The sequence below is a fragment of the Ovis aries genome, chromosome 13, assembly GCF_016772045.2.
Source record: "Ovis aries strain OAR_USU_Benz2616 breed Rambouillet chromosome 13, ARS-UI_Ramb_v3.0, whole genome shotgun sequence".
Classification (NCBI taxonomy): domain Eukaryota; kingdom Metazoa; phylum Chordata; class Mammalia; order Artiodactyla; family Bovidae; genus Ovis; species Ovis aries.
In genome coordinates, this window is record NC_056066.1 from 27,349,214 (window position 1) to 27,376,125 (window position 26,912).

General features: G+C 44.2%; 1 protein-coding gene across 2 annotated transcripts; it reads right to left on the bottom strand.

Annotated features, from left to right (window-relative positions):
• On the bottom strand, window positions 1-26,912 carry SEPHS1 (selenophosphate synthetase 1). Of its 2 annotated transcripts, none has more exons than XM_027976639.3 (9): window positions 26,604-26,912; window positions 23,621-23,890; window positions 18,094-18,197; window positions 16,053-16,160; window positions 15,244-15,398; window positions 13,366-13,456; window positions 11,398-11,497; window positions 3,398-3,610; window positions 1-1,889 (listed from the first exon to the last, which is right to left on the bottom strand). In XM_027976639.3, exons 2-9 carry the CDS (start codon window positions 23,811-23,813, stop codon window positions 1,675-1,677), a joined length of 1,179 nt encoding a protein of 392 aa, XP_027832440.1. In that variant the 5' UTR covers window positions 23,814-23,890; window positions 26,604-26,912; the 3' UTR covers window positions 1-1,674. The 2 variants fall into 2 exon arrangements, with proteins under 2 accessions (XP_027832440.1, XP_027832441.1); XM_027976640.3 differs by lacking the exon at window positions 26,604-26,912 and adding an exon at window positions 25,769-26,264.

The window sequence follows — 26,912 nt, forward strand, 5'->3', positions numbered from 1 at the left end:
TTCATCTCACTCAGAGGTTTCCAACACATTTTATTTTGCTGACCACCAGTTTGCAGCTTCTGAGGACCGACACGGTTATCAGTCCCTACCCAATGTCCAGTTAGTTTCAGTTCTGCTGCAGCCCCTTGGTCCTACACACTGAAGTTAACGGCTTGAGTTCCAGTAACATGTGCCAAGAGGCTGCGCTTTGGCTCCTGAAGGAGGGCGAGTCCAAGGTAGAGCCTCTTCCAGGGCTTTGCTTCCGCGTGGTGGTTTCCTTTGGCAAGAAGTTGAGCCATTCTCGACTTTGGTGCCTGTAGGCAGGAAGCACTCAGAAGTGGGCGGTGGGACATGCGGGGACAGTGTGACATGTGAGGAGAGGAGCCTCTCCTACTGGTTCAGTAGGTGAAAATGAAAGGAAGCCTCTGTTTTTAAGGAACACGGATAAACACCTTTTTAGATCACCTATTTGTTCTAGAACTACAAAATTTAATTCAAGAAAATATAGGTCCCGTGAAAGACTTGAAAGTTTTATAAAACTAAAATCTAATTTTCCCCCAATAAATTGTATTTTAGCCAAAACCCTCTTGATGCTTCTAAAATAATACTAAACGGGGCATCTGATTATACAAGAGCAATAAAAAAAATTAAATATTTATTTGAATAACAAGTTGAAGTTCGAGCTGCATGGTTGGCCAATGCAGGTTTCCACACAGATCACAGGAAGCGTGCACGGAGAAGTACTGGCACAAAGGACAAAATAATGCTAAGAATCAGGCTAAACAGCTGGATTTTAAGGAAACAAAAGGTCTGAAATCACTATACAAAATATAAAATGTATTAAACACGACTATCCACAGAACAGTCTTTATTATTGATTATATTTAAAAATTATTTGTGTAGTTAATTATATGCTGACTTGTAAATGAGTATTATACATGAACCCCCTTTCAGAGGCAATTCCTTGCTGTGCTATTGAACATCTAATTACATTGCAAAAAGTGTCCTTTTTTGCTATCAATAAAGAAAACAGTTAATGATACTACTGCAAGTATTAGGAAGGCTACAAAAAAAAAAGAAAAAAAGAACGTTTCTTTTTTGTCTTCAAAGTGCTTTCCATGCAGTTAAGCACTTGCCTGGTTTAGCTGAATGCACCCTTGGGTCAAAGAGATGCTCTTGAATTAGAAGACTAGGATTCATGCAACCCTCTTGCTACCGGGACACCACTGTGTCACTCCCTCACCAATCCTGTCTTTCCAGAATACCACCAGAATACCATTCCAGACACTTCAAAAAGGATCAGGAGGATAATGATAAATATACATAAAATGAAAAAACACAAACTGCTATGACACTACGACAGGCAATGTCTGTGCTACGTGAAAGCACCTTTAAAAAGAGCCTACTCGGCAAGAGATAAGTGTCTAAAGATTCAAAATGAATCAACAGTATTGGATAACAATATAATTCTCAACTCAGAAGCTGCCTCAAGATTAGGTGCATCTTCAGTTAATGTAACGGGAAAAAAAGGCAATGGATTTTATTTGATTAATTGCATCCACTCACAAATCGACCTAAGGTCACCAGATGTGTAGACACAATGAGATTTTTCGTTGTTTATAGTCTTTAATTGAAATGATGATAAAGGAAATAGAGCTATTTAAAAACAAAACCACACAGCTGCCTTGGCCTAGATTACGAGGTGGCACCAGGTGTGGGGTTCACATTCTGGGTGGCCACCTGTGGTGCGACCTCAATGATCCGGGGCTTGTCTATGATCCTGGCTGTGCGGTTACCCTTCTCCACGATCCCAATAATCCATGCTTGGTGGCCTTCACCATACTTGGGGGACTTGATCTCTGCGCAGAATCGAGCTGCTTGCTCACGTGGTAGACAGATCAGGAGGCCGCCTGGCAAAAGGGAAAGGGAGAAAAAAGGAGCACAGTTAGCGGTGATGCTGCTGTCTCCCCAGAACAGATCTGCACTGCCTGCGTCTATTCCACAGACTGCGCGGTGGAGTCGCTAAGTGAGTCCTTGCTCAACTTCTACTATATTTCAAGACACACACAACAACAAACTTTTAAGTCATGAAAACACCCTCCTTGTGAATCATCTGATGCTGTGTAGGAGTGAAGCGTCTGAGATGCAGTAACGTATGTGGTGCCAATCTTTCCCAGGCAACACTTGAAAGGATCAACAAAAGAGAATTTTTCATTTTCAATCTGATTCTCTATATGGAGTCCTCAGTTTACCAAAAAAGGCTTTTCATGTTTTTTTTTTCTTTTTTAAATTTAAAAACTAAGGCCAAAGAAGTGTGTGTGCCTCAAAGTATCTAGGTTCTGTCCCTGGCTCTGTCATTAACTTCAAAATAGAAAAATACAAAATATGCGAAAATAAATCTTCACTGGTACCCGAGTAGCTAAGCCAAAATAATTTCATGTATTTGTAAGTAGAAGAAACCCAATCGGGGAAAAAAATATATATGACCTTTTACAAAAAATGAGAAACTTCTCATTTTTTAATAGAGACAGACTGCGTTAGTTGGGAATATTCATTAGTTTATTCACTCTGATTCCACGCCTGCCAGGCAGCAGGTACTGTTCTACCAACAGTTCAGCTACCCTCTTGTAGCACACTTCGAAGAAGTGGATTTCATAATTCTGAGGTCAGGAAGTGGCAGGGTCCTCTCTATGGCTGAGAGGCCCACCTGAAACGAACCCCCCATCCCCACCCCCAGGGCAGGTGCATGGGTGGGGCTTCGTGGTCTTAACTTCTAGGGGTCAGAATTTCTCATGACCTGGCCCACCTTAGACTGACTACCTCGGGGTTTAGTCCAGGCATGGGTACTTTACTTCATTCCCAGATGTTTCAACTCTTTTACCAGGACAGGGAAACAGTTCCTGAGTTATAGAGGGAGTATAACAGAAGTAAGAGAGACTAGGGGGAGGAAGGGGGGTGGGGTGGGGGATGGAACTGAAAGGATGAAACAGAGTCCAGGTAAAGGAAAAAAAAAAAAAAGGGACAAAAAGAAAAATGGTAATTTGGCGATATCATATACTATTTCATTCTTAAAACACTAATTTTAGACTTTTGCAAGGAAAAAATACAGCCTCGTCAATGTAACCTATGGATACATTGGCTATTTCTTGAGTTTCCAATGGAAACTAGGTGATGACCTATTTTCCCCATATCCTCCCTTCTTCCCATCCCATCACCAAACAACACTGGACTGAAAACAGTGCTGCTCATCACAGGAAGGATGGCGTGAGACACCGTGGCAGATGACAGCAGGCTGAGATGCTCCCAGCCAAGACCTCACACCCTAGGGCCCTGCTCCTGGACCTGGCTTCCTCCTCCTCAGGGAGGTCCCACTGGCCTCACTAGCGTTAACCCCTGACCCGGGCCAGGGCCCTGGTACCTGATGTCTCTGGGCAGGTCCCGTGCATGAGCCCAAACATGTTTCCGCAGGCCTTGCTCACAGCTGCCATCTTGGCCAGGACGGGAAGGTTGTGAATCACAAAGGATACCTCATTCCTCTGCTGTTTGGCCAGGTTCTGTGCGTGGCCCAGAATCCCGAAGCCCGTGATATCAGTAGCTGCATGGGCGTTGAACGTGTGCATGAGTCCTGCCGCTGCCAGAGGACAGAGAAGCCTTTGTCATCTGGTGTCGTGAACAGAGACTCCTAGAAAACACTCCTCCTCAACTCAAAATCTTACAGATGCTTTAGTCTCAAACATACTCTCCTAAAATAAGAACAAGACCTTTTAAGACTGTCTGATCTAAATTCAAGGTACATTCCTGATAACTGAAAGGTTAATCTTTTATTTTTTAATTAAAAAAATTAGCACATTTTATTTTTTAGAAGTCTTAGGTTTACAGAAAATTTAGCAGTTGCCATACTGTCCCTGCCCCCACCCATCTCTCCGACAGTAATAGCCGGCATCAGTGTGCTACCTTGACAGGTCAGTATTCATATATTACTGTTAACTCCAGTTCACAGTTTACACTGGAGTTCACTCTTGATGTCTATGCGTGCGGCAGATGTATGAGCTCATGTATCCAGTCATTAGAGTATCATACACAGTGTTTTCACTTCCCTGAAAATCCCAAGTTCCACTTTTTCACCCATTCCTCCAACCCCTGATCTTTCAACTTTCTCCATCATTTTGCCTTTTCCACAAGGTCAGAGCTGGAATTATACAGTATTTGATCTTTTTGGATTGATATCTTTCTCTCAGTAATGTGTTCTTAAGGCTCCTCCATGTCGTGATAGCTCACTTCTCTTCAGCACTGAGTAATACTCCACTGTTTAGATGGACCACAGTTTATTTATATATTTACCAACTACTGAAGGACTTTAATACATATTAATTTATATAAATATAAATTTATATACTTACCAACTACTTCCAAGTTTTGGCAATTTTGAATAAACCTACAACAAACATCCATGTGCAGGTTTTTGGGTGGGTGGATAGACGCTTTCAATTCATTTGAGCAAACACCAAGGCACACAATTGCTAGATCATATTAGCAGATTTACTTTTGTATGAAACTGCCAAACTATCTTCCAAAGCAGCTGCACCACTTTGCATTCCCATCAGCAACGGGCTGCTCCACACCCTCACCAGCATTTGGTATTGACTATAGCTGTTCTAGCAGCTGTGCAGTTCCCTAATGACGTATGACGCGGAGCATCTTTTCATATAATTATTTGCCATCAGTATATCTTCTTTGGTGAGGTTTCTGTTCAGCTCTCCCCCCGCCCCCCGTTTTTTAATTGGATTTTCTTATTGTTGGGTCTCAAGAGTTCGTTGCAAATTCTGGATACCAGTCCTCTGTCACATGTGTTTTGTAAAGATTTTCTTCCAGTCTGTGGCTTGTCTTTTCATCCCCAGTCTCTTCTATAGAGAAGTTGTTTATATTAATTAAATCCAACTTGTCCATTTTTTATTTTATGGATTTGTGCTTCTGGTGTTATCTCAGTAGCTATTATCAAACCCAAGATCACCCAAGTTTTCTCCTATGTCATCTTCTAGGAGTTTAGCAGGTTTGCATTTAGGTCTACAATCCATTTTTAGTTTATTTTTATGATGGGTTTAATACCTGTGTCCAGATTCATTTTTTACCTATGGATGTCTAATTTTTCAAGAACCATTTGTTTAAAAGATTTATCCTTTGCTCCTTTGTCAAAAATCAGTTCAACTATACTTATGTGGGCCCATTTCTCAGCTTTCTATTCTATTCCATTGATCTCTTTTTAACCAACAACAAACTATCTTGATGTCTGCAGTTTTATATGAAGTCTTGAAGTCAGGAGGTATCAGTTCTCCAAAACCTCAACACTGTGTTCGCTGTTCTGGGTCCATTGCTTTTCCATATAAACTTCAGAATCAGTTTGCTGATACTCACAAAATAACTTGCTAGAACTGCAATTGAGATTGCATTATACCTACAGCTGGGAAGAACTGACATCTTGACAATACTGAGTTCTATCCATGTGCATGGAATACCTCCATTTATTTACATCTTTAATTTGTTTCATCAGTTTTATAGTTTTCCTCATACAGAACTTGGACATGTTTTTAGAGTCACACCTATGTATTTCATTTTGGGGATGAGGGGAGTAACTGAATTGCTTATTTTTAAAAACTAAATGTCTTTCTGATGAAATGAAATACGCCATGTTTATAGAAGTGCTCTGGGTTAAATGCTTTCTCTTTTTTTGGCTACACTAGGTCTTCGCTGGAGAAGGCGATGGCACCCCACTCCAGTACTCTTGCCTGGAAAATCCCATGGATGGAGGAGCCTGGTGGGCTGCAGTCCATGGGGTCGCTAGACAGGACTGAGCGACGTCACTTTCACTTTTCACTTTCATGCATTTGAGAAGGAAACGGCAACCCACTCCAGTGTTCTTGCCTGGAGAATCCCAGGGACAGGGGAGCCTGGTGGGCTACTGTCTATGGGGCCGCACAGAGTCGGACACGACTGAAGCGACTTAACAGCAGCAGCAGCAGCAGCAGGTCTTCGTTGCTGCGCTCAGGCTTCTCACTGCAGTGGTTCCTCTTGTTGCACAGCATGGACTCTAGGGCGTGTGGGCTTCAGTAGTTGTGACATGCAGGCTTAGCTGCTCCATGGCATGAAGAATCTTCCAGGACTGGGGACTGAACCTTTGTCCCCTGCACTGGCAGGCAAATTCTTATCCACTATACCACTAGTAAAGACCTGCTTTTTGATATACATTTTTTCTCTTTGGGCTTCCCTGGTGGCTCAGAAAGTAAAGAATCCATCTGCAATGCAGGAGACCTGGGTTCGATCCCTGGGTCAGGAAGATCCCCTGGAGAAGGGAATGGCTAACCACTCCAGTATTCCTGGCTGGGAAATCCCACAGACGGAGGAGTGTGGCGGGAGGCAGTCCATGGGGTCCCAAAGAGTCAGACATAACTTAGTGACTAAGCACAAGTTCACCAAACCTCTCTTTTATCTTTCCTTACAACAGAATCTTTTACTTACGTATATCCTCAACAACACACGCTGAGAGGAGAACTGACCCTACTCTGGTTCCTAGTGCTAGCTAAGCAACACTGAGAAAAGGCCATACTATTCACACACCTACACGTGGCACAGTGGGGCAGTCAAGGACATTCAGCAAAGCCATGACCTCCACTTCAGCTCTTCCCAACGCCGTCCTAGACAAGCTCTGAGTACGCGAGCAGACAAGGGGACACACTGAGTCCTATGGTCAGTTAAGTGTGTGTCAGGCGCTTGGTCGTGTCCAACTCTGTGACCCCGTGGACTGTAGCTCGCCAGGCTCCTCTGTCCACGGAATTCTCCAGGCAAGAATATTGGAGTGGGTAGCCATTCCCTTCTCCAGGGGATCTTCCTGACCCAGGGATCAAACCCAGGTCTCTTGCATTGTAGGCAGATTCTTTACCTCCTGAGCCACTAGGGAAAAGGGATTCTACTTTTAAAGTATTGGTCACCACTTCTCTTATATAGGGAATCAGTTCAGTTCAGTTCAGTCGTTCAGTCGTGTCCAACTCTTTGCGACCTCATGAATTGCAGCACGCCAGGCCTCCCTGTTCATCACCATCTCCTGGAGTTCACTCAGACTCACGTCCATTGAGTCCATGATGCCATCCAGCCATCTCATCCTCTGTTGTCTCCTTCTCCTCCTGCCCCCAATCCCTCCCAGCATCAGAGTCTTTTCCAATGAGTCAACTCTTCGCATGAGGTGGCCGAAGTACTGGAGTTTCAGCTTTAGCATCATTCCTTCCAAAGAAATCCAAGGGTTGATCTCCTTCAGAATGGACCGGTTGGATCTCCTTGCAGTCCAAAGGACTCTCAAGAGTCTTCTCCAACATCACAGTTCAAAAGCATCAATTCTTCGGCACTCAGCCTTCTTCACAGTCCAACTCTCACATCCATACATGACCACAGGAAAAACCATAGCCTTGACTAGACGGACCTTAGTCGGCAAAGTAATGTCTCTGCTTTTGAATATACTATCTAGGTTGGTCATAACTTTTCTTCCAAGGAGTAAGCGTCTTTTAATTTCATGGCTGCAGTCACCATCTGCAGTGATTTTGGAGCCCAGAAAAATAAAGTCTGACGCTATTTCCCATGAAGTGATGGGACCAGATGCCATGATCTTCGTTTTCTGAATGTTGACCTTTAAGCCAACTTTTTCACTCTCCTCTTTCACTTTCATCAAGAGGCTGTTTAGCTCCTCTTCACTTTCTGCCATAAGGATGGTGTCATCTGCATATCTGAGGTTGTTGATATTTCTCCCGGCAATCTTGATTCCAGCTTGTGTTTCTTCTAGTCCAGCGTTTCTCATGATGTACTCTGCATAGAAGTTAAATAAGCAGGGTGACAATATACAGCCTTGACGTACTCCTTTTCCTATTTGGAACCAGTCTGTTGTTCCATGTCCAGTTCTAACTGTTGCTTCCTGACCTGCATACAGATTTCTCAACAGGCAGGTCAGGTGCTCTGGTATTCCCATCTCTTTCAGAATTTTCCCCAGTTTATTGTGATCCACACAGTCAAAGGCTTTGGCATAGTCAAGAAAGCAGAAATAGATGTTTTTCTGGAACTCTCCTGCTTTTTCCATGATCCAGCGGATGTCGGCAATTTGATCTCTGGTTCCTCTGCCTTTTCTAAAACCAGCTTGAACGTCAGGGAGTTCACGGTTTACCTATTGCTGAAGCCTGGCTTGGATAATTTTGAGCATTACTTTACTAGCATGTGAGATGAGTGCAATTGTGTGGTAGTTTGAGCATTCTTTGGCATTGCCTTTCTTTGGGCTTGGAATGAAAACTGACCTTTTCCAGTGCTGAGGCCACTGGTGAGTTTTCCAAATTTGCTGGCATATTGAGTGCAGCACTTTCACAGCATCATTTTGGAATGACTTGCTCATTTTTATTATAAAAATTTCAATGAAACACAAAAGCAGAGAGAGGAACACACCACCACAAATTCCCACATACCTAACAATACCCAGCCTCAAGTGTTACCACCGATCTGCTGGGGTCTCATCTTTTCCTGCCTGCTTGTTGGGGGATGTGAGAGGTGATATGGAAACTTTAAAGCCAACCCTTCAGCTATCGGAATTTCTGTGTGTGCCTCTAAAAGATAAAAAAACTTGTAACACAGCCACAATATCATTATCACACCAACAAAATGAACACTATATTGATTGCTCTCTCTGAAACGTCACAACAGTTCCCTCTCAGAGTCATTTATTTGTGGAAACTGAGCCACTTTTTCCTAAAACATCTCCTCCATTCTGGATTTGGGTATCTCCGATTCGAGCATGTTCTACCATTTTCCCTATTTCCTGTACTGGCGTTTAGGACAAAGGCTCGAAGAAACTCAGGTTCATTTTTTTTTGCCAAGAATCCTTCACGGGGGATGGGGGGTAATATCATCAACATGAACTTTTTGCCAAAAGCTTTTAGCAGCCACTGATGTTTGGTGATGAGGTTCATTTAATCAAGGGGACAGCAAACATGGCAACTCTGTAATTCAACCATTCTTCCTGTATTTATTAGATGTGATTTTGATAAATAATTCTTTAGAAAATTCAGTTTCCCTGAAATTCACCCCATACAAGACAGGTAAAATAAGAGGATGACCACTTTTACTTCAGAATAAGTTGGTGACCCAGGTGACCAAAAAGTTTTAATTATCATTTGTTCAGATACTTGATATGGTCACTCTGGTCTTTGATATTCAAACTGTACCCTCCAGCTCCCATCAAGTGGGAGCCCCTTGGAGTTGTCAGGATGTGACACCACCACCACTTCCAGGCACAGGAAATCAAGCTTATCTTCCATACTTCCTGCCCCAGAGCTAGAGCCTGCCATTTCCCCAGGGAGTCCTGGTACTTTTTAGTGGAAAACAGCAACTTTCCGACCAGGGGCAATAAGACTTCACCCTTCACTGCTTCTAGGTCTTTTCAACAGGTTCAGAAATAAACATTTTCAGAGGAAAAAAAAATAATCCTGAGTTCACACTGATAATTCAAAATTAAAGATGAATTAATCTAGCTTCTTTGATCTTCTCTCTAAAGTCTCTGTTCCTAATTACATTCACTTATTTACCTCAATATACAACATTCTCACAAACACAAACCCATTGACAACAATGAAATATTTTTGTGGATTTTTGTCTTCAGGATGTACACAGAAAATACCATGCTCAAAGAGATTTGAAATAATTCTTCATGTGGTTTTGCCACTAGCTTAGACGTATGTTGGACAACCTTAAAAAATTTGATTTGGATTCATAAAATATGCTCTTTTCATTTAATTTTTAAGTGTAGAAAACTACATAAAACATTTGTTTCCAAGTTCAACTTATGAAACAAAGCATGTTCAGAGGGTCTGCTTCCTCCCTGTTCTCTTGTATATATAATAATTTTTGTTAGTCTTTATTTTTCCACTGTTTCTTTTTGAAAGTACAAAATACATGTTATTACTTCATATTTATTTATGAATATGCAAAACGCAGCATACTACATATATGCTCTGTGCTTTGCTTTTTCACTGGCCATATCCTACAGATAGCTCCTGGTAATAAAGCTCTCTCATTCATGGAGACCAGATAATCCCAGTCAGTCACCTAGTGATGGACCCTTAGATTATACCCTTCTTTCAAAATTATAAAAGGTGCTTCAAAGAATAGTGTTGTACACATGTTATTTCATATTCTGGCCACTGTAGCTTTGGGATAGACTCTCGGAAGTGGGACTTCTGGGTCAAAATAAACGTACACTTAATTTTGCCACATACGACCGAACACGCCTCCATAAGTGTTCTGCCATATCCCTATCAGGAATGTCTAAAATTTAAGGATAGAGGAATCTTAAGTGCACAAATATAAATAAACTAATAACCTATATGAGTAAAACTAAATCCATTACAAATCACTTTCTAACTGTTAAACTACTTAATTTGAAGGACAAGACAACCCACAAACTTCTTAAACATGGCACACTAAAAGAAGTAGGTATGAAAAACCTTGGTTGTAAGTGATGAGAATATCAGAAAACAAAGAATTAAATAATTACAATTCAACTTAATTTGGAATTAAGCCAAAGAAATACTCTTGGAATGCAGGGAAAAAAAATTACAGAAAAATTTTATCTCAAAATAAATTCTTCAAAAGTAGGTAAAAGGCAAATTAGTTACAGCATACTGTCTGATAGAACATCTAGCCATTAAAAATCATGTGTATTAGAATTATATAATATGGAAAAAAGAATTTAGTAATATTAAATGAATAAAAGCAAATCCCAGGGACTTTCCTGGTGGTCCAGTGGGTAAGACTATGCAATTCCAGGAGGCATGGGTTTGGTCTCTCCCTGGTCGGGGAACTAAGATCTGGCATGCCACTCCATGACCTGCCCCAGCCAAACTCCAAATACAAGTAAAATGTATGCTAACCTTTAGTTTACAACATCAACAGTAAGATAAAAGTAAACTACCAACCAACCAAACATGGATAAAAATCTTAGAAAAATACATAAAAGTACTAACGGAAGTTATTTTGGGGTGGTGGGGCTATGAACAATGTTTTTCCTTTCCTTTTTATATTTTCTAAAAACTTTTCTAAAATAAGGATATGATTTTTTTTCCTCTAAGGTAAATCACATTTACCCCGTGCATATGTCAAGAACACGCAACGTGTCTGGATTCCCACCAGGGCTCTTGGCACCAACAGAAGGGGTTGTGCAGTCACTGGCCAAACCTGGCTGATGGCCAGTTCCTCCAGCTAAGATTTTTTTAAAAAAACAATGTTAAGAGTCATGAGGAGGAAAAAAATCAGTGCAACTGAGACTATGGCCCACAGAGCCTGAAATACCTCCCTTCCTGCGTCTCAGAAAGCTTGCTGACCCGAGCCTGGCCGTACCTGTCCTGTTGAGCCTAGCCATGTTCATCATCGCCTCCTGGTAAGCCAGCTCCACATCCTCCTGGGTGACCACTAGCTTGATTTTATTCCACTTCTCAGGCTGATGACAGGAACACAGATGAGGGAGAAAAAAGAAAAAATGTGATCAATTTTTGTTTCTAACCACTGAAAGAGCCTATTTTTTCCTTAGTCATCTTGAGGCGTTTTACTTATCTAATTCTGCACACAAAATTAAGTTTTCTAACTCCCCACTCCCCCAACCCTCGAGATTATCATTTTAGGTGTCCACTAGACGTTATTATCATGGCCATCTTCTCTGCCCTCAGCCGCACCTCTGTAGTCCAACATTGCAGTTTACTGGAGACGTGAGACCAGCGGGACAGCTGTGAATGTCCTTAGGTTCTCCTCTGCATCTGCCCTTGTAAGCTGACAACTTTGATGTTTCTCGTGTTAACTGTGTTAATATTTTACTAACTCTCCCTGAATTCTGGGATCAAGTCCTCTTGAGGAACAAATGAATGGGAAAGAACTTCAACTTAGCATTGGCTCCGATGACATTGAGAGTGACCACACAGTACATCCTCTGAAACACCACTGTCTTTCCTCTTCTTCCCCAGTCTGATAGTCAAAGAGCCTAGCAGCACGATGCTGGGCTCATGACATACAGTCATGGTCCATTAATGGCCAGCATTCATGAATTCACTCATTTTTAGCAACACAATAATCTACTGCCCAACGGAAATCTATCTCTGTGTACCTCCCTTACTCCCTGCCCCTCAGCCCTCCCCAAGAGGTAACAACGATTCTGAATTTTATACTTGTCATTTTCCTGCCTTTTGAAAAGCAGTATCCTTATACATACAGACGCCCCAACAATACTCTGGTTGCTTCCGACCTTTATGAAAGGGTATCACACTGTTACTTAGTCTTTGAAACTTGCTTTTTTCCAGTTCTGAGCACCTTTAAGAAACTGGTAAAAAGCAAAGTCCTGTGGACTGATTGACAAGTGATCATACTAGATGGAAAATGTCCCCATCATTGCTGAATGAGAAGAGAAAAATATCTAAATATGGCCTCCTTAGAGATTCTCTCTGCTGTTTGTCAAGTTAAGATCTATCTGGTTGATGAGTAACATAAAATTACTCTTTTTCAATTGTTTCTCAGGACTAGTGGTTTCAGATGTCAACTGCAGAAACTGAAAGCACTGAGCGATGTGAGAATATACCACAGTCATTCATTTTTGAGTTGCTACAGCAATCAAGAAAGTCTTAAAGGAAGAATGATTGATCACAGTGCAGCAGAAAAGTGACTCAGGATAAATATCTTTATATTCTAGATGCTTTCTCCATAAGATGATTATTTATCAAAATGTTGATTTACTAATTAGCTTAAAAAGATAAAACAAGCAACCAGAAATGACCAAAAAACTCATGACTAAAATAATTTAAATTGTCAATAAGCCTGGCCTTATTTATACCTCAAATATCAAAGTTTGCACACATTCTCTTATGTATTAATTTTCAGTGATAAGATATAGCCAGCTCAGTAACTGATTAACAGATAAACTCAACTGTTTCCCAAATTCTCTTTATGGAGTACTTCTGAACTTTAAGCACTCAATACATGAAACTTCGATTTAATAAAAGAATAGGGACAACTCCCAGGATTTCTATAAGGTCTAGACTGACACTATACTCTCTGATACTACAACTAGAAGAGTGCATTAAAAAAAAATTTTTTTTTTAATATCTATGTATTTATTTGCCTGCCCAGGTCTTAGTTGCAGTACACGAGATCTTTAGTTGCAGCATGCAGCATCTCTAGTTGGGGCATGTGGGATCTAGTTCCCTGACCAGGGATCGAACCCAGGGCCCCCTACACTGGGAGCATGGAGTCTTAGCCATGGGACCACCAGGGGAGTCCTCAGGAGCTCATTTTAGAAGCCACCGGAAGGTGAAGGTCACTTACAATATCCAGCCACTGGTGCACAGCCACGGCCACTTGCGTCCCCAAAGGTTTTGTCAGGACAAGCACGTCACCCGGCACTGCATTATCTGGCCTGAAGAAGAGAACACTGGCAGTTTCTCATCAAATTAACCAAGGAGATAAGCTCATCATTGGTTAAACAAAAGAAAGAAAAGGCTGGTAAAACCACATGTGTGTTTGCAGTCACTCATATTTAAGCCAACTACTGCTATGTACTGACAGCAGAGCTTTATCATTTACTACTGGGACGACTGATGAACAAAACAAAACATTAAATGAAAAGTGGAGAGGCCACGACTTCAACACTCAGGACAATGACTTACTCGTTTCCCAAAAAGGCAAACTGCTTAGACTTCAAAGACATCATCAGGCCCTGATTCAGTCATGCCCTGTACTTTTCAACACAGACCCACCAGGGTTCTGAGGCAACAAGACTTCTGAAACAAACACTGTACTTTCTGTTTTACAATCACTTATATAGCAGAGATACAGGTGGGATTTCTCAGGCTGTTTGATTATGGGTCTAATGTTTTCGTAATTTTAGCATCAGTGTGTCAAATTCAGAGTTATGACCAATAAGTTTCCTTGGTACACAGGATCCCTGGTTGGGCCCTGTCTGAAAGACAGAAGGCAAATATCAAAAAAAAGGCACCCCTAAAAACAGAAAGACTGCCCCCCGAACAAAACTCCTGTCTCACTAAGTACCCTAACGACTAGCACTCATGTCTTTCTTGTCCTGGTTCAAGGAACTGTCCACACAGTCGTCTGGTCCCCCGACACTGGACAACAATCATCCAAGTGGGTTAAAAACCCACAGGCACACCCTTTCACATTTCTGGATTTGTGAAACACGTGGACCCGGCACCCGCTCACAAAACCCACCCCACAAATAGAGCTTCTGATTCCTTCAGAGAACAGGGCAAGGTGGTTTTCTTGACAGGATGTCAAACACGAAAAGTGACAACTTGTGTTAAGAGAGAAACTTCTCCAAAGACCTGGCAATGGCCCGAAGGCACATGAAAAGATGCTCTTAGCATTAGCCATCAGGGAGATGCAAATCAAAACCCACTGAGGTTTCATCTCACACCCACCGAGACAGCTATTATCAAAAAAGACAGTAAACAAGTGGGGGATGCTGCTATACACATTCATGTCCAAGTTTTCTGTGTGGACATACATTCCAGTTCCCAGGCACAGACATCTAAGAATTACTGGGTCATGTGCTGACTACTGAACCTGAGGAACAAAAGCAGCTGCACCATTTTACACCCCCTACAGCCACGGACAAGGTCTGTGATGTCGCCACATGCTCACCAAGACTTGCTTACTGTCTTTTTGATACCCATGTCCACACGGAAAACCTGCACATGAACGTTCATAGCAGCATCACTCACAACAGGTGGAAATAACCCAGAGGCCTGTGACCTATGAATGGATGAACACACTGTGGTCTGTCCAAACAATGGAGTGTTTGTTACTCAGCCATAAACAGGAATGAAGTACCAACACACGTGCAACATGATGAACCCTGAAAACATGCTAAGAAGTTGGACAAAAACATCATTTGTTGCATGGTTCCATTCATATGAAATGTCCAAAACAGGCAGATCCATGAGACCGAAAGTAGATCTGTGGATTTCAGGGAGTGGGGGAGGAGGGAGTCAGTAGTAGCTGCTATGAGTACGAGGTTTCTTTTTGAGGAGATGAAAATGTTCTGGCATTGGACAGTGGTGATGGTTATATAAGCCTGTGAATACTGAAAACCAATAAATTGTATATTTTAAAAAACTGAATTTTATGTTATGTGAAATTTTGGGGAGCGAACCAGGCCAAGTGACATGAAACAAAAAAATGACTTACATGATAAACTCGTTGGGCTGGCAGACAGTCGTAGCCACACCTCCTAAAACAATCCAGGGGTTCAGCACTGTCTGGCCGCCTGTTACAGACGTTCCTGCCTCCTCTGCTGCATCTTTAAAACCCTGTATAATTAGGGGCATCACTTTGTCCCTTTCCTAGGGTTTAAAAGGAAAATTAAAAGTCACATCATTCAGCTAAAACCTGGAAAAGAGAGTCTATACACTTACAGCTATGAAAAGATCATAAACCAGAAAAGATCATAAAACCAGAGTTTCCAGAAGGGGCAGGGAGTAACAGAAAGAGGTAGGAACAGCTCACTCTGTAGCCCTTTTATCACAAGCTGGAAGAGGCTGCAGGTTACAATGTGAATGGAGCTTGGACAAGAGAAGTAAACTCTGGAAATGGGCTGGGTGTTCAGGGCTGCCTGCATCTGAATGCGCTCTCTACACGGTCCTCAACCACCCAAGACCAGCTCACATGCACCCCACGTCTGCCCCAGATGGCTGTGTCCAAGCAGAGGCCCAAGAGCACCTTGTGGGGGCAGACAAGAGCCTACCGAACGCTCAATTCTTATGCGAAGGGAGAACTATGGCAGGGGGTGGGGATGAAACCAATCACCTGTCAAAAATAATCTAAACAGAAATTCACCTCTGAGTCAAAGAACAGGCCAGGCAGCGAGGCCACGGATGCTCCAGGTGAGCAGTGGGACATCCCGACCCCACCAGTGTCTATGTCGCCATCCAGGCAGTGACCAAAGGGAAGGGTGACGGCCTCGGTGCCACACCCTAGGCTGGAAGGCTCCTACTCACCCTGTCGGTCATTTTATTACTGACTCCGAGGAGCATCAGCATGTTGTCACACTCCGTGACCCCCATGGCGTAGAGGTCACTGAGGACGTTGGCACAGGCTATCCTGCCCTGGAAGAGAAGGCAGACGTGAGCAGGGACCCCAGGGGACTTTCCGGGGCAGACACAGAGAGCTGGGCTGCCCAGAGGCACCCGGGAGGGGACTTTCCAGGACGTGGGCCTCAGCAGCGGTGCTTCACACACTCGCTGCCTTTCCTCCACCACAGAACCAAGCTCAGACGCTCCTGCCACCGCCTCTCCTCCGTGCAGCACACAGCATTTCCGTGTTCTCCGCCACTCTAAAACATCAGGAGAAACCTGCCATTTATTTAGGCGCAGAACCCAGAGCAGAGAGATGGAGAGAAGCGGGCGTGGTACAGATGGCTGCAGAGGAGCCAGAGTGGAAATGCTGGGAAACAACCGTCTTAAAGAAAATGTAGGAACGGTCACTTACCCTAAACAGATTCTTAAAAAGGGCCAATTTTTATTGGTTACAGAGAAGATGGGTTTTATGTACTTGGAGAAATTTTTGGACTCCTTTCCAAAGTTGTACGAGATAAACAGGAAAATCATCTTGGTTAAAATAAAAAGAAGAAATGAACAACACCTAGCTCTGAAACCAGACTGTTTTTTAAAGAAAAAGGGAGGCAATTCCCAGTAAACTATATAGTTTTATCGAGGAACTCTGAACTAGTACTCAATAGAAATGTGGAATATAAAATAGAAAATAATTTATAATTATTTTAATAATTATCAACATTAATAATTATTAATAATTTACTTACAGAAAATAAAAGATTTTCTCCTGCCGACAGAGATTGAAAAAAATTTTTTAAGTTGCCTTTCTCTAAACAGGAAAGGAGAAAATGACACACTTTTCTTCTGACATTAAGGGTAATCAAACTGCAAGTTACTATCACTTCCAGTGGCCATTTCATTGCCGGTTTATCATTATGTTGTCTTACAACCTCTGGGCAGGTTGGCAGGGAGCTGGATCACCTCCTGTGACTCACTCACGAGGCAACTGGGGCAGTGTGGTCGGCATGCTGGGAGGTGCCAACCACAAGCTGGGCTGCAGAGGTGTGCTACCTACCCCTTCTGTGCTAGGCTCTCAGGTCCTTTAGCAAGATGTTGGCAGAGGATGCATTCTGGTTCCAGCCACCTGGGCCCCCAGTCAGGTAGGACACCAGGGGCATGGCGTGCACGGGAGCACTGCTTTACTGGAGAGACAGCTGGCTGTGTGGGCAGGAAACAGGTTCCTGGGAGCCCATGTGCTTGTCTTGGGACCTGAGTGGTGAACACTCCCTCCTCGCCTTGTTCCCAGTGCCCTTGGCACCAGGAGGGGCCTTTGGCACTTCCTACAGATAGGATGTTCCCAATCTCTTCAATGGCTGCTCCCAGCTGCCAAGGTGCAAGGAAGGGTCCAGTTGGGTAGATGGAGGGGCTGCTGGCAGCAACCCCACAATGAGCAGGTGGGGGTATCTGAGCGGAGCATGATCAGCAGGGAGACCCACAGGTTACCCTATGGAATACAGACACGGCGAGAGGAGTGACCAGAATCAGGGTCAATGGTCAAGTTCATTGTGATGAGATGCTAAGCTCTCTATTTCTGGACAGAGACATGCAGGATCTGTCCTATTACAGAGGAAAGTGGAGTTTACAAATGTCAAAGAAAAACATGGACAAGGAAACAAAAGGAGAAAACTAGAAACACATCATTCCATAGACACACTGAACAGGTGCTCTGACAGAGAGACGTGCGCAGGTGCAAGAGCACCGGGGATGCCCTCCATCCGCCCTGCCTGCCTCACACACGGTACCAAGTGTGAGCAAGGGAGCAGTCAAATCGGACCCACAATGGCAGAGTCACGGTGGGAGGAATAACAACAGTTTGTACAGAACAAAAACAAAAAACCCACCCACACACGCACGTACAAAACCCAGCCACCACTCCAAACCCAGAGTAAGCAGTTCCAGATGTAAAAGTACGTCGGGTCAAACTCACCATCATGTAAGGGTCATCGACGATGGGATAAATGTAATCTGTGGTTTGAACCAAGGAAAGGCCGCCGTGCCTCAGAGGAATGACACAGGTGTCCATCCCGATGCCTGCAAAGATGGGAGTCACCATCACCCAGAAGTCAACAGAAGAGTGGGGTCATTTTGCACCTTCAGTGTACTGACAGGAGTTCTGCACAAGACTCTTATGAAACACTGCTCACTGCCAACAAAGCAATGTGTTTCCTATCAAGAAGTATAACTGAAATAAATGTGAAACAAAACCAGCTTAAGATAGCAAATGAGAAGACAATTTGTTAGTCATGAAGACTCAATGTCAACATGGTACAATTCTGAGACTCTAATGATGCCTTGAAGAGAAATCTTCCTTTCTTTTACTGTTATCCTGTGCTTGGCACCATAGAGAGTTTCTGCAAAGATGAGAACAGCACAGATGGAACTTGGGTTGTCTTCTCCACAGTTAGCCAAGAGTGCATCTTTGGGCATCATTCTGTTTTTCCACCAGAAAATCTGTAAAATATTTTACACATATAAAATGCTATTCTACATTTTAGTAAAAAAAATGACCAAAAAAGGAAAAAAGACAAAGCTAGAACAAGTATTTATCAACTCCAATCAAGCATGCACATAAGCACTGTGGTACCCACGGGATCTTACAACTGATGGACTATTTAGAAATAATTCCCTTTTCCTGAAATTGGTTTAGAAACAGTCAAGACTATTTCTTAAAAAAAAAAAAAAAAATCACTTGCAATGCAAACCCTAAGTTTAGACTGGCCTCCCACCTGAATGGAGTGCTTTCCCAACACTTCTCTCCAGGGGACACCCCCTGGCCCTTAGGAAGCATTTTGACTTTGCAACACAATGGGCAAAGGACAAATCAGGAGGAAGTATAAAAGGAAGCAGGTAGATTTACCCAGAATCCCAAATGAAACAAGAATAAATCACACCTGAATCCCATAGACAGGACTACCTGTGAGCTTTCACAATTGACCCCGCAGACAGGCTGGGTCTCAGGGGCAGTCTGTCAAGGTCTGATCCATTATTACTAACACAGAAATAAAACCAAGTTAGGTAAAACATCACTCTGTGATGGCAGGCTGATTTTTTTTATTACCATACTAGATGGCAAAGCAGAAACTATTGATGGAAGATCCAGTTAGGGAATGGAGGACTTTGTTTCAGAATGGCAAGCCTCACAAATTTGTGACCATGGAACACTTATTACCAGTGATCAGAAAGTGTGCAATAGTTCCTCTCATTTGGTGCACGTGCACAGAAATGCCCACTAATGATACTCTGCAGCACTCAAGTGGAAACAGGGCAAGAACCACAATTAAACTCACATGATTCTCCTGAAACTGATCATTCCAACAACTGGGTATTCCAAATACATTACTATTCACTTTGGAAAAGAGGGAATGTTCCCTTTTCGGTTTCCATATAACTATAGGACTATAGAAAGAGACACTAAAACACACACTCAGTTTTAAACACTTGGACCTGAGAAAAATCTCAGCTAGCATCTTGTTAGCAGTGTTTTATATTAATTATGCATCAAAATGACATTTTTATATATTAAGTTAAAATATAGTAGAATTAAATTCACATGAACTGGACATGGAACAACAGACTGGTTTCAAATAGGAAAAGGAGTATGTCAAGGCTGCATATTGTCACCCTGCTTATTTAACTTATATGCAGAGTACATCATGAGAAACGCTGGGCTGGAAGAAGCACAAGCTGGAATCAAGATTGCTGGGAGAAATATCAATAACCTCAGATATGCAGATGACACCACCCTTATGGCAGAAAGTGAAGAGGAACTAAAAAGCCTCTTGATGAAAGTGAAAGAGGAGAGAGACGCTTACTCCTTGGAAGCAAAGTTATGACCAACCTAGATAGCATATTCAAAAGCAGAGTATTACTTTGCCAACAAAGGTCTGTCTAGTCAAGGCTATGGTTTTTCCAGTGGTCATGTATGGATGTGAGAGATGGACTGTGAAGAAAGCTGAGCACCAAAGAATTGATGCTTTTGAACTGTGGTGTTGGAGAAGACTCTTAAGAGTCCCTTGGACTGTAAGGAGATCCAACCAGTCCATCCTAAAGGAGATCAGTCCTAGGTATTCATTGGAGGGACTGATGGTGAAGCTGAAACTCCAATACTTTGGCCACCTGATGCGAAGAGCTGACTCATTGGAAAAGACCCTAATTATTGGAGGGATTGGGGTCAGGAGGAGAAGGGGACGACAGAGGATGAGATGGCTTGATGGCATCACGATTCGATGGACATGAATTTGAGTGAACTCCAGGAGTTGGTGATGGATGGACAGGGAGGCCTGGCATGCTGTGATTCATGGGGTTGCAAAGAATCGGACATGACTGAGCAACTGAACTGATATATTTTTTAAAACTATTTATTTACTTATATGGCTGTGCTGGGCCTTAACTTTAGCATCAGGATCTTCCATCACAGAATGTGAATGCTTAGTTGTGGGATCTAATTCCTCAGTTAGGGATTGGACCAAGCCACCTGCATTAGGAGCAAGAAGTCTTAGCTACTGGACCACCAGGGAAGTCCCTGAATTTTTTTTTTTTTTTAATTGGAACTACCTATAGTAGAAAAATTTAAATGACACAGGGGGCTCATCTCATCTTTCTTTGGGACAGCACTAGTCTGTAGTGACTGGTTTACAAATCCCCTATCAAATTTCAAGAAAGGAAGACAGAGAGGGTGAGCCTAGGATAGGCCATGCGCTTTCAAAACGAGTATATCAAGTATGAGAGAGCAGGACAGAGGCACAGCGTAGGTAGAAATAAAGGAAGATGCCAGAGTGAAGGAAGCCTCAAATACAGAGCAGGGTGTGCTTAATCAGTGGCTGAAGGGGAATTCTAGAAGGTTTCAGTCTTGCTGAAACCATCCAGCAAAAAAATTAAAAATAAAATTTAAAAAATAACCTAAATCATCAAACTATCTCCATAGCCAGCAGCTGTCAACATGTGATAAAGCTTATGCATCAGCAACAGATATACCAAGTGTTTTTTTTTTAAAGAATTTTAAAAAAATTAATTTATTTGGCTGAGCTGGGTCTTAGTTGCCATACATGGGATCTAATTCCCTGAACAGGGATCAAACCTGGGCAGAGTCTTAGCCACTGGACCACCATGGAAGTCCCACATGTACCAATTTCCAAGACATACTTATCCTAACAGTTCATTAGAATACAATAAACATGTATCTTTAACAACTGTTACGGCTTACCCTCAGAATGCCAAAAATCTGACACTTTTAGACAAAATTTTAAAACATGTCAACAGACTTATGTGTATACATACATACTTCATACATAAAAACATACATATATTATGTATGTGGGTACAGATACAGTGCACATACATACACAGATAATTTCTGGTACTCAGAACAGCTGCAAACCACAGGTATTATTAGCCCGTATTACAGATGGGAAAACTGAGGCTCAGGAGGGTTAAGAAGAGTGTACAGAGTAACACTTATTATCTCTTTCTCCTGGCCTGTTCCCTTGCTGTCACTGCTGAGTTACAGCTGATGTAGCTCCTTTCCCCACAAACATGTCTGGACTGAAAAATCAGATGACAAGCAGTATGGTGAGCAGAGGAATGGAAAGGTGTGGATTTCAAGTTCTGACCCCCACTAAGTGACAGGAAACAGGCTACCCAGGTTTCCTGAGCACCACAGGGCTGCTGGAAGGACCAACTGCCTGAGTGCTCAATAAGTCAACGAGGGCAGTTACAGAGGGGAATCACTGCTTTATCCATAAAGTTGTCGGTTTTTTTTTTAAAATTTAATTATTTATTTGGTTGTGTTGGGTCTTAACTGAGGCACTCAGAATCTTCACTGCATCATGCAGGATCTTCTGCTGCAGTGCACAGACTCTCCAGCTGCAGTGCATGGACTCCATAGCTCATGGGCTTCAGTACCTGTGGCACACGGGCTCGAGAGCGCACCAGCGCAGTAACTGTAGGCTGCAGGCTTAGTTGATCCGAGGCATGTGGAATCTTAGTTCACCCACCAGGGACTGAACCTTTGCCCCCTGCATTGCAAGGGGGATTCTTAACCAGCGGACCATCAGGGAAGTCCCATCCATGAGGTTTTTACTGCATTTGTTGTTGCCCAGTTATCTAATGATTTTCTCAATATATTCTCATTCCTTGACAAGTAACCTGACGTCCACTCTACCTCATTCACATGTTATTTTTTCACACTGAGACATTAGATAGATGAGGACGGTTTTCTTTTTCTATAATTTATTTGGCTACACCGGGTCTTAGTCGTGGCATATGGGATCTAGTTCCCTGACCAGGGACCGAACACGGGCTCCTTGCATTGGAAGCTCGAAGTCTTAGCCAAGGATCCCCAGGAAATTCTCAACGGCAGTTTTCTAACTGAGCTCCTAGGAGCCCTTACAGGCCCTGAGACTACAGGAAGTGAGTTTTCCTCTCTCCTACCCAAAGCAACTCTGCTTTATACAATCAGGAAAGAAAGGAGTACCCTGGGTTCAAAACCAATGTTATGAGATAGAGTGTGATCATATATAAGCAAAAAGAAATGCAATTAAAATCTTATGCAGGAAAACTGATCAAGTCACACACTGTAACTACAAAACATCTACAAGCTCCTAGAATATACAACTAACACTCAAAAGGCAAAGTGATCACAAGTCTTGCATGACACACCGAACAAAGCACACACAGAAGCTAACAGACATCCCAGCAGCTGACACTTTCTTTCTGAGCTCAATGTTTGGGGAAGGGTAAATCACTAAGGACATCAAGAACTGGGTCAAGGAAACACAGCTCTCAAGTCCCAATGTCAAGCTGGGGTCAAGTATAGACCCAGTCCAGTGTTCCTGCCTTCTGTGTCTGGAGCACTTTTCTTCTCCCTCCTCCCATGGGAACTTCTCTAATGATGCCTATTGCAGAGGAGCCCTGAGTTCCCCCAACCCAGTCACTGCTCTCCCAGTCCTGTACAAGGATGCAGAACCACTATCTTTTCTAATCTGATTGAATAAAAAATACCTTTACTGTTAACAGTTGTCTCAATCATATACTTTAGAATTTAAAAATGGTTAGAGCACATTTCTTGATGCTTTTCAAGTAGTTCCTCCAAATAAGGACTTCCCTGGTGGCTCAGATGGTAAAGCGTCTGTCTACAATGCAGGAGACCCGGGTTCAATCCCTGGGTTGGGAAGATCCCCTGGAGAAGGAAATGGCAATCCACTCCAGTACTCTTGCCTGGAAAGTCCCATGGACAGAGGAGCCTGGTAGGCTACAGTCCATGGGGTCGCAAAGAGTCGGACACGACTGAGCGACTTCACTCACCATTGCTTTGCTCTGAATCCTTCTTGGAGAAATTTTTCTTTTTTTTTTAAAGGCAATATGGGAAAAGAGAACTCCAGTTTTTGACTCACTGACAACAATGCATCCAAGATGCTCTACTCGGGAAATATGAAAGAAAACAGTGGTTCACATACCAAGTCTTGGCATAACTGCTCCAAGAAACTGCTCATCTTCTTGGAAGTGGTTCTCCTGTAAGGACTCCAGCAATTTCTGCAGGACATCTTGGGGCACTTTGCAGCCAGTGCCCTTCAGTTCAGTGAATCTGGTTAACCGGAAACTCTTGTCCAATTCATAACTTTCCGGGTTAAAGGACTCCCGTGCAGACATGGTTCTTGGGCCCACACACCTCACAGCCGGGCTCCTCCCCTCCCTTTCCTACGCAGCTGGTTTCTTTATAGATCCACCTGGGTAGCACCAAAACACAAAGAGACCATTGAGTTCTCACCAGTACTTGCCAAGAATCAAGTGAATATATGACAGTGAAAAGTAAACATGAAATGGGCTGAAATCACCAAGACCACAGGAAAACAGCCATCTGGGGCCAGAATGGTTTGACAAAGTGATGTATAAGCCAGGTAAGTCTTAAAAAGTGACTGTACCATTAGACACGTTCTGAGTCTGTGTTATAATTGTGGCTGTGAGGGGCAGCCAAGAAGACAGAACTATGGGCCAGCTGGCTTACAGGACACAGTGCCATCTTGAGCAAAAAGTCCCCAACGTTCTTCTAGCTGGTGGCATTACAGGAAAACGAGTCACTTTACCTATCAACCAGGAAGTACTATGGTTTAGAAATGAGATGCCCTGGCTAACGTGACTTTTCAGGAAGACCTTTTGCTATCTAAAAGAAAAATAAAATACCTAACAGGCATTTTTGGTGAAATGGAAGTTGATGGATATGCATTTGATGAAATTCTTTATGATGCTAAATTCGATTTTAGAAAAATAGATCTTGATTCTAAGTTAGAAGTACACAAAATGATCCAAAACTAATAGGAAGCCTGTCTAAACAACACAATTTGAAACCTGGAATGGCTGTTTTAACACAGCAAGGTTCATTTTCTACAAGAGAGCAGTGGAAAGTTAGTTCTCTGATGTTTTAATTCAGTGCTATTTCCTAGAAAGCAAACGCTGCCCAACTAACTAGTAAACACACATCACTGACAAAGTATACTACTCCTCCTTACTGTTTCATCGCAGATCTATAGTGATAAATTGTACTAAATCACTAGCATTTATAGTTTGGGGTACCACTGGAAGTTTCTGGAACAAATCTTTCTAAGTTTGAAACCTTGGGGCTAAATGAAAACCTTTCCTGTGCTCCCGGGGTTTATAAACTTCCAGAGTGATGCTTTATTGGGCACAGAATAACAGACACCCTAAGTTTTAAGGTCAGTTTCCCCTATAAAATTCATGATTAAGAACATAATTCCCATTTATAGAGTTTTCGATCCCTTGGGAAGCACGTCACTCATTTAAAATAAATCTCACAAAGCCTGAGTTCAGGGAGTCATCCAAACTGTCTTTAGAAAACCATGTTTGGGGTGAGCAATGATTTTGGTTTGAAATACAACTGTAAACGAGTGAACCTTTCGACAGTCCAAGAAAACACCTGTGCAGAAGGAGGGCGCGAGGTTAATCAAGTTACAGACTTGGGAATTCTGAAGCCATTTTACAGCTGGGAAAGTCCAACAGCACTTTGACTTGGAAGGGTTTAAAAACAACAGTCCTTTTCTCACCAAATGCCTCGCACTTAACACTGCCTCACTCCTACCAGGGGCAGAAAAAATCCAACTCACGAGGCATCCAGTTATTTTCCTGCCTTCAATCTCTATCCAAAAATAAAGGCGGGGAGGAGAATCTGGAATTCAGGAGACTAGCTTCCTTTTAAATCTTCCAAGATTTTTAACAGTAAAAAGTTGAAAACACCTTAAGCCCAGAAGGCACTCAGGAGTTTCAAAATTCCAAATAGAATGAAGGACGTATTCAATCCAAAAAAAAAAAAATCTTACTTTTTTTGGAGATGGGGGAGGCCTGCAGAAAGGTGAAATTAATGGCGGGGCGGGGCGGGGGGGAGGTGGGTTGCATAATATGCAGTCCACTAGAACCCCAAAGCCGCCAGTTTACACCTTTAAAACAATGACATGAATATTTAAAGCAACGGTTAACCCTTTCTTTCCCAGCCACGTTTTAATTTTTCAAACGAGGGCGCCAAGCGGGCCGCAGAGCCGGGGGAGCGCGGTGAGTGGGGGCGGGAAAGAGGGCAGCACAGGCCCGGTACCTACCTCCCCCAAGGTCCCCAAGCCCAGGAAACAAACAACGGGGAGGACGCGACGACTTGGGCGCAAGAGGCGCGTGCCCAGCTGGAAGCACACGTCGGGGCGGCGGAGGGCAGCGCTCGGGGACACCTTAAATCCCTGGCTGCCGCCTTTAAAGGCCACCCGGGCCCGGATTCTTTGTGCGGCGCAGCCAGGAGGAGGCGGAGCGGGGCGGCCGACGGGGCCATGCCCGCCCGCCCGCTCTCTGTCCCGGCGGCAGCGGGAACCGCGCGGCCCAGGCCGCGGGGAGGGCGCGAGGCCCGCACGGCCCCACTAGCCGCGATGGGACTTCGGTTTCGCGGGCCGGCCAGGCCGGGGCGCCAGGCATCAGAAGGCGCCCGCGGGGCCGAAGAGAGGGCGCGCGCGGGCGGGGGTGCCGGGGGAAGGCGGGGAGGGCCCGAAGGCGCCGCGCCCCGGGGACCGGGCTTGGCTCTCTCGCCGCGCGCGCGGGCCGCCGCCGCACAAAAAATGTCGGCGGGCGAAAAAATTAACCCCTGCGTCGCCGCCGCCGCCCTCCCCCTCCACTCCTCCCCCGCCCTCTCCTCCCTCCCTCCTTCCCCGGCCCCGCGCGGCGGCCGCGGCCGCGGCGGCGGCGGCGCGGGCGGTGCTTCTTTTTTAAAGCGGCCCCACCAAGCCCTGGCTCGGCCCCTCTCCAGGCAGCGCTGCAGAGCGCCGGTTGTGCACGGCTCCCGGCGCGCCCGGGCGGCCCGCGGGGGGATCCGCACGGCCGCCTTGGGCCTGCGGACGAATATTCCCCTTTAAGCCTGGTGTCTCGCCCCCCCTCCCCGAGCCAGGCGCTTACCGGTTCGCTTTGCGCCCTCCGCCTCCTCCCGCGAACGGGACTCCGCCGCTCCCACAATGCACCGGGCGCGGCCGGGCTCCCTTAAGCGTCGCCTGAATAAAAAGGCTTCTCCCGGCGGCGGCGCGGAGGGCGGGAGGGCCCCGGGCCGCGCCTGGGCGCCGCGGGGGCTCGGCCTGGCTCGGCGGGCCCCTGCCGGGAACCAGGGCCGCCGCGCTCCGCCGTGCGCCGCACGCGAGGGGCCTTTAAGGGCCGGCTCCCTCCCTTTAAGAGGCGGCGGGCCGCGGCCGGAGAGGCTCGGTGGCTGCGTGC